Source organism: Notothenia coriiceps, unplaced genomic scaffold, assembly GCF_000735185.1.
Source record: "Notothenia coriiceps isolate Sejong01 unplaced genomic scaffold, NC01 NC01_scaffold00007774, whole genome shotgun sequence".
Classification (NCBI taxonomy): domain Eukaryota; kingdom Metazoa; phylum Chordata; class Actinopteri; order Perciformes; family Nototheniidae; genus Notothenia; species Notothenia coriiceps.
The window spans coordinates 10,405-18,950 of record NW_011340475.1 but is presented as its reverse complement, the minus strand read 5'-3'; the positions used below and the strand labels follow the sequence as shown (position 1 = coordinate 18,950).

Sequence of the window (8,546 nt, the reverse complement as noted above, 5' to 3'; positions counted from 1 at the left end):
TGTGTGTGTGTGTGTGTGTGTGTGTGTGTGCGTGCATGTAATCAGTGCTATCTGCCAGAGGACAGGTGAGAGCAGAAAACACACACACACACACACACACACACACACACACACACACACACACACAGGGAGAACATCTGCATGCTGTCGTCACAGTTAGCTTGCTCTCAGCTTCTTCTTCATCCTCTTCATCTTCTCTTTCTTTATTGTCATCCTCTTTTCTTCTCGCCTTTTATGGTCTTTGTCCTCCAACAATGTAACCTTAGCCCTGTGTTTCCCTTAATGGGTCAACTGAAACTATCATAAATAACAAATAAAAAGGACTAGCATTCATATTTAACATAAAACAAGTAAATATAGGTTGACTACCGGTAATTGTTTTTCGTGGTGTATTTCAATTAAGGTTTATTTAATTGGTTTTTGTTTTTTATGCTTTTTTAATGCTGATTGAAAGAAAATGAAAAAATTCACATCTTTCGTAAACATAACATACAATAGTGCTTTTTCAAGATTCTTGACTAATTGATTAGTCGACTCAGAATGAATTGAGTCAACTAAGACAGACATTTTCTTTTGTTAGTTTCTATAAACTTGGTCTGGCCAATCACTTTACCTTGCTGCTCGTGGCAGTGAAGTGGGTGGTCTGCGTCGTATAATTGTCTGATTTATGCTTCAGGATTGAGAAAATAAGGTTGTGCAAATTTGGGTTGGGAAACACTAATTATTGAAGCAGCTGTGAGTAAACATTTTAGAAATTTGTTCTGGATGGTGACACTAAGCATATTGAAGAAACAGATGGCTTTCTACAGCTAGACTGTTTAAATGATGCTATGCTGCAGGGAGCTATGCTAAGAAAGCTATATATACCATCAGGCATTGCACTTAAGGATAAATGGTACACTGAAGAGAGGAGAAGGAGTACAAGTGTTTATTGTGAGACAAAATTCCACTTGTGAATTACTCCAAACATTTTGTAAACAAATAACTCAACACAACTTTTTTTTTTGGCTAATTTATGATGGATTGTCCACTAACATTGATCTGGATTGAAGGAATTGTGCAACAGCTATTATGTAACAGTACAGAGAAATTATCTGAGTATCCAAAAGTGTTTTCCTTTGTTACACCGATTACATATTCCACTATCCCTGGATTGTGTGTAGGAAATGAATGAGTGATTTCAGACACAGCCACTGTTGCTGCAGTCATAGTTGTCTTATCTTTAAGGCACATAGTCTCAAATGATCAAGCCTCCTGATGAAGATGAATTAACAACCAAATGTAAAACCAAACATTTCTTCCATGTTCTTTGTCAGTTGCCGGTCCTGTGCAGTCGGGCGGTGCAGCTTGGCTCCCTCTACGTCCGGGGGCTGGCCCACCTGTTGGGGGCTAACTGTGCGAGCGGCGGCCCGCTGCCAGGCGCCGCCCTCATGCCTTGGAGCAGCTTCGATGGACGGCTGTTCCACTCAAAGTACCTGCTGGCTCACAGTGGCTCAGACAACACTGTGCTGCTGGACCGCGATGTGAGTGGAGACGGAAAACAAAAAGGGGAATGTGTGTGGTTGTGTTGTATGTGGCATGATTTTGGGGAGAGACAAATATTACACAGATGTCTTCTGTTGCAAACTTTTACAATAAATGAAAAGATTGATATTGAGATGTAATCCATTGTGTGTTTTTGTCTGACTCTCTCCAGCCGTTCTGTTTGTCTCAGTTTCTCTGCCTGAGAGAGAAACTTACAGAAACCTGCAGGAAGCGAGGCAGAGTCCTGCAGTCCAGACCCAAAGCACCGCAACAAACTCCTGGACCCCCAAACAGAGATAGACACACAGGTGAGACACAAGACTGATCATTAGAGATTAACACTAGCCATTTACAACCTTAGCCAACTTTACAAGTTGTTTTCAGTAGGGCAGATAATGAGAATCCTTGAGATGTGTCTTAAAGGTCCCATGACATGGCCATTTCTACTGATCATATTTCCATTGTTGAGGTCTACTAGAATAGATTTACATTGTTCAATGTTCCCAAATCACATTGGTTTCTCATACAGCATCTCTGTATAGTATGTGTCCTAAACGGCTTGTTGGAGCTCCTGCACCCCCCCCTCCCCCCCCTATGAGCCCACTGATGAGTCCACCACCGTTACAGCGGAACATCAGTTTTTATGTGTTACAAAGGCGTTTCTTAGCCACCAGAAAATGACAAACAGATGAGAATGCTGCATGGGGGTCTGGGTGCCGTGTTGGCAGGACGTTGCTCGCTGCTCCGCCTTTTGAGGCTCGAGGAGCGGACAGTGTGAGCTGTATTACTTGTGTCGTTTCCTGGTTGCTGCATCTGAGAAAACATAAGGCTGAGTGAGTGTGTGTGTGTGAGGAGCTCCGCGGCTTGGTCCATTTGGACCTGGATATCGTTACGTCACTATACTCAGGAAGCAAAAAAATGGAAAAAGAAAAATCTCCAACGAGGCGTTCTGGGGCAGCATAGACAGGTATTTTCTGTGTTAGAGTTTTACTTGCTACAGGGTATATTTCGAGGGTTTGTGACTCTGCAGACCGTTTACATGCAGAAAAAACTACATAACACACAAGGGGACGGGTAATAACCGGAAAAGCATGACATGGGACCCTTAAAAGTGATTTGTGCCTGTCCGGCAGTGGCTCAGTCAGTAGGGGCTTGGACTGGGAGCCTTAGGGTCACCGGTTCAAGTCCCCGCCCAGACCTAAATATGGAGTGTGGACTTCTACTTGGAGAGGTCCAAGTTCACCTCCTGCCCTGCCGTGGTGCCCTTGAGCAAGGCACCGGACACCCCCCTTCCCCCCTCACTCCCATTGCTCCCCGGGCGCTGTACAATAGCTGCCCACTGCTCCTAGTACTAGACTCCTGGTACTAGGATGGGTTAAATGCAGAGGCCAAATTTCACTGTCTGCTGTGTGCTCTGCATGTGAGACCATTAAAGAGGGTTTCATCCCTCCCAGTTCTATTCTCTATTATTTTATTCTCCTTCCTAACTTTAACTCAAAATTAACTCAAAATTCACTCCGTCTCTAAATGTTTTTTCTTTGTTCTCTCGTGTAACATAATTATGTTCTATTTATGCTGGGACTCTTTGGAAAAAGAGTTTTTGATCTTGTGACCATCTTGGTTAAATAAAGGTCAAAGAGAGAAAACGTTTTGACCTGAATTAAGAAATGTTTGGGTGTTTGTAGGGCGCCCTGGTGGCCCAGTGGTTAAGATGCATATTCTTTAACCACAACGTAGCCTGTGCAAATCTGTCTGGAGACCTTTGTGGCACGTCACCCTCTTTGTCTTCCCATGCATACTTTTATACTGTAAACCAGCCAATAATAAGCAAGATGTCCCTCTATAAACATTATAAAAGTAGAATTATGATGTTTGTATTGTTTTATGCTGATGTGGCTCTAGTTTTGGAGCTAGTCTTTATTTCGAATGACTGTCCGAAGTACAGAGAAGTAAAACATCCCGCATTGATGTGTTCGTTAGAAGTTAGAAACACGCTGTGGCTGAAATGAAAAACTGATGAAAATACTGCTGGAGCCAAACATTGCACTCTGACAGCTCATCTGTGGTTGTAGTTCTCTGGTGCCCCTCACCGAACCACATTACCCAGAGGGCCGCGCTGTAACGAGCTCCATGTGTGCTGCGGCCTTAATGCATACCACCCTGTGCACGTGCACACGCACACGTGCACACTTAGCTCCAGACGTGCTTTGTCAGTGCACTAGTAATAGTAGGCTTCTGTTTATAGAGAGCTCTATTTTAAGACTCACAACAAGACTCACTGATTACAGGCCTCTCTCTTCTGTCCCCCCCCTCTTTGTGCTCCCCTTCCCCACAGTCGTTCCCCTCCGTATAACTCCTCATCCTTTTATTTTTCTTGATTTTTTTTCTCAACCCTTTCTCTCTGTTTCTTTCCACTGTTATTCACTTTCTGGTGCTGCGTACAGAGCCTTGACATTCTCCAGAAGCTTTTCCTTGGTATTATTCACAGATTTGTAAACCCTTTCACCCTTACCCACCTACGACTTTGTCCGTGTTAGTGTGGCCTTTCTGAATATGATCAATCTCAGATATCTGCTTATGAATGCAGAATCTGTAAGCGACTGTATACTGAGCTTTTATAGTCTGAGTTGAATTTACCAATCAGGTTTAAGCAGCCTTTGGTTGCATGCAGATAAACAACTCCTACCCGATTCCCTCAAGAGACTTTGTCTTTGGTCAGGCCATTGCAATTCAAAATGTGATCATAACTAGTTGAATACAATTTAAAAAAAATCAGTCTCTGATACAAGTAAAAGAGGTGCAACAAATCAATGAAAGACCTGGAAACAGCTTTTTATTTTATGGTAATATGGCTACTTGTAAAACTATCCTGTCGTTTTTTCCACTCAACACCAACTCCATTCTCGTGTCTCAAACGGCTCATCAGGATGTAAACAATGCACAGTAGAGTAAGTCTTGGCCAGGATATCCGCTTGCTACAATGGATCCCCCAAAGTATTGGCCGTTGACAGATAGTGGATGGTGTCTGAGATTGGAGCATGATGCTCTTCACTTGGTTGTCTTGTTCTCCCTTCACAGCGCGGTGGTCAGAAGACGACTCAGCAGTAATTTATGAAATCTGAACCCGCAGTTTCTTTTCAACCCTGTTCCTTGTAAACCTCATCCATATCTCTGCCTGCCATGTTGTCGCAGAGTCTCCAAATTGCGCCAAACTGTCAAGTCAACCCTTAGTGGGTCTCATGAGGATGTTTCTGGTGTTATAGATGGAAGGCTATACACTCTTTATACCTCAGTGTTTCATTTCTGCCAGACCCAGACACCAATCATTACTACAGAACTGTGGGGATACAGAGTGTGTGTGAGAGTGTGTGTGAGACAGAGAGCTTGTGTGTGCGTGAGAGCAGTGGTGGCGCTATGTGGTATCGTTGAGGGCCCGGTTTGGTTTTTGTTTGGAATCGGGCCTGATGTTTAGTCTCCTCAGCAAATATCTCCTCTGCCCGCCTGCCCTTGCAATTACACTCTTTAACAGTGAATCCAGTGTAGCTGTTCTCCCATGGCTCTGCAGTTTATTTCTGCATGTGCACTGAGTTTGTGACTTCAATGGTGTTGAAAGATGCAGTCACTAAACTGTACAGATGTGTGTAGTTGAGAAAGTTAAAATGATTGTTTACTTCCAGGATTGGCTTAGTCCGAGAGCAAGAGGCGAGGACTCATTGGCAGTCTAGCTAAATAATGTACACATTTGGTTTTGGGACTAGTGTTATTCCATCACAAGATGATCTCTATTTCCTGCTCGCTGCAAGTGGCCAGAAAATAAAGCACAAAGAATTTCTCTATAACGTCAACATTTCAAGAAAAAATAAGTATACTATGAAAATAAAAAATGTCAAGCCTAGTCCCCAATAAATATAATATAAGATAAATACCCATCATACCACTAAAGCCCATTGCATTTCGACCATAGACAATACTGATAACTGAAGTTGACTTTGGCAGAGCAGTGTGTTCAAGTAGGACTAAATTGCTCATTGTAATAAAACATGTTTTTTTGGACTTTCCACTTTCAGGTGGTGGGGGGAACTGGAGCGAGAGAGGGGAGACGACCGGAGGAGGATGGAGGGAGGCAAGAGGAGACCCTAATAAATGTGAAAACAGAGAAAGACTGTGGGAGAGAGGAGGAGGAGGAACGAGAGGAGAACATTTTCACCCTCATCCCAGAGGTCGATCGCATCGCAGCAGAGGCAGATACCAGCTGGCTCCTAGGTAACCGTGTGGAAATCAGATCTTCGATACGATATACTTTATTGTCCCCGTAAGGACATTTGTTCTGGACTCCGTCCTGCAGTTCCACGTACATATACAAACATAGTAAACATTCAAATACATACATCATCACTCATACACCGTTTGAACAAACACTATACACAGACGCACATACTGACAATGGCGACCTATTGCACAACCCTCATGGCCAACATTTAAAAAGTACATTTCATTACATGTGAATGTTAAGAAGCTTAATGGACATAGGTAGGAATGAGTGCTTATAGTGATCAGCCTGATCTTCATCTTCTTCAATGTTTCTTCTGTACTTTTCTGCTCTAATGTCATTGTTCCTCCTCTCCTCTCCTCTCCTCTCCTCTCCTCTCCTCTCAGATGGTCACAGCCTCCTGCACCAGGAACATAACCCCTAACAGAGTGGAGAGAAGAGCAGGATTAAAGGGGAGGATTTGAGGAGTTAAGAGGATGGGGAAGACGTGATGAAAGGAGCAAAGTAATCAAATTTCTCTGAACAAACTGATTAGTGAATCAACCCGTCAGGAATGTTTGTCTAAAGGATGCAGAAGGTAGATATACGGGATTAGGAGGAGGCAGCATGAAGAGATTAGGAATAAATCATTCAATTTACCAGTTTAACTTGAATTTGTCTTTTTGTGCTCGAAATTGTCCTTACAGATTTTATTCTTTTAAAGTCAATCATTTTAAAGCCATTACTTTATTTTAGGGCAACTTAACTGTCTCACAGTGACAACACATTTTAAATATACATGAGCACTCCCCAAACAAACACAGAAATGCCACTTCAAATGGATTAATGGTTAATCCTCAAGGCTGTTTTTACCTCTTATCTCTCACAATAAAAAGAGAAAGATCTTAAAAGCTGTGTGTGTCCAGTGGCATCATCCTTTTAAAGTAATGGTTTCAACTGAATAAACAGTAACACATGGAGGTCTTTCTTGTTGGAACAACCACTTTTATTCTGTGCATATAATGAAACATTATTCTTGAATTCAATTAAGACCCAGAACCAGATGACACTATTCGACCTGATAACATTAAAACCTCACTGCATTAAGCTGAGTGTGTGGTTTGTGTCTGTGTGTGTCTGTGTGTGTCTGTGTGTGGGATTGTTGGGTTGTTGAGGAATGTATAGCCTTTACAGCCGAGCTGACTGTCTTCCTGTAGCACCGTGAACGTCGTAAAACCCACCGGAGAGGAAAAGGATGCAGAGAAAGTTCCACAGCCTGAGTGCTTTCATTCCTCTGTGTTTGAGTGTGTGTGTGTGTGTGTGTGTGTGTGTGTGTGTGTGTGTGTTTGTGTGTTTTCCTATAAGCAGAGCATTAAAGAAATGTGAGAGTACATTTCTCAACAGATGGAAACATCTGAGGGGAAATCAGAGTGTTGACACAGTGATAGTGAGACTCTGTTTGTCGTGGCTGAGTTACATCGCTTAACTCTCCTGAGGTTCAATGACACTCGTCACACAGGCCTACATTCAGGCTGCTTTAAGCTATATATCTTACATGCACTGAAGATACACACTTATCATTCTATTTTAATGCAGTATGGAAGAGATTTATCCTTAAAATAATGAACGCCAACAACACTGGAGGTATGTGAACCTCGAGACTCCACTATGAAAATTAATAGTACATTTGTGTCCCTCAAATACCCCTTCATAGGAATAGTTTACCCCAAAAATTATCATTTGTGTACCAATTGCCAGCCTGTGTTACCTTGAATTCTGATGGAAACATTTTATTTCATACCTTTATGACGATCAAAAAATACAAAAACTGAGAAAAAGTTAGTCTTTTGATATGGGTTTGCTTGTTAACGCAGCCCCACATTTTTAATAAGACTTTTCTCTGTTTTTTTCAACAAGGAGTCAAGCAAGAAGAATACAGTGAGTAGTTGATACACAAATGATAATTTGGAAGGGAAACTCTTAAATATGACTGTTATATGAACATTAAGCTGTCGATGACGAGAATCCAATAGTAATAATACTAATAAGTTCATTACAGAGCAAGTCGTGTATTGAAGAGATGTTGAATCTTTGATAAAAGTGACAGAATAAAATTAAACATGTTATTTGCATTCTGAAGTTGTATTAGGCTTAGAGGACCAGAAATAGAGCCCTTTAGTGAATATTAGAGTTTTTAAGGGGATTTGACCAAAACATCCACTCCCTGTTTTTCTTCTCAGTCTACAGGCAGCAGAAGAAACAACAGAGAAAGTGTGCGTGCGTGCACGTTTTGAGGTTAGTGACTGTGGTGAGTGGAGCGAGGGTGTGTACCATGAGGAGGGGCAATAAGGGTGGGGCAGGCAACACACACACATGACCCGGGTCCATTAGCCCCTTCTACATAATAACAATAACAGGAGGAGGAAGCAAAGGATGGAAGGTTAAGAAGAGAGGAAGAGGGAAAGAAAACTAAAAGGAAGACGGAAACGAAGGAGTGTAAAGGAGAGAGGAAAGGTAAACATTGAGAAGAGGAAGATGAGGAGCGGAGGAAACACACCAGAGGGGTGGTCGATGGAGAGAGATGGAGGTGGAGGACTAAGAATAGAGAAAACAGGATGAGCGTGGAGTAAAGAGGGGAGGGGAAGACGAGAGTAAAAACACAAGCAATCTTGAGTCGGTAGTCTTGCCTCAACCACAGGAAACCCTGTTGGCTGCCCGACAGATCGGCTTCCTGTGTGTGTGTGTGTGTGTGTGTGTGTGTGTGTTTGTGTGT

General features: G+C 42.4%; 1 protein-coding gene across 1 annotated transcript in view; it reads left to right on the top strand.

Moving 5' to 3' along the window:
• fam120b (family with sequence similarity 120 member B) overlaps positions 1-6,863 on the top strand; it is a 16,559-nt gene extending 9,696 nt beyond the window's left edge. Inside the window, exons 11-14 of the mRNA XM_010769791.1 lie at positions 1,317-1,523; positions 1,697-1,832; positions 5,592-5,787; positions 6,181-6,863. Of these exons, the coding sequence (XP_010768093.1) occupies positions 1,317-1,523; positions 1,697-1,832; positions 5,592-5,787; positions 6,181-6,211 (570 nt within the window). The 3' untranslated portion in view covers positions 6,212-6,863. The remainder of the gene's footprint in view (positions 1-1,316; positions 1,524-1,696; positions 1,833-5,591; positions 5,788-6,180) is intronic.
• The last annotated feature ends 1,683 nt before the right edge of the window (positions 6,864-8,546 follow it).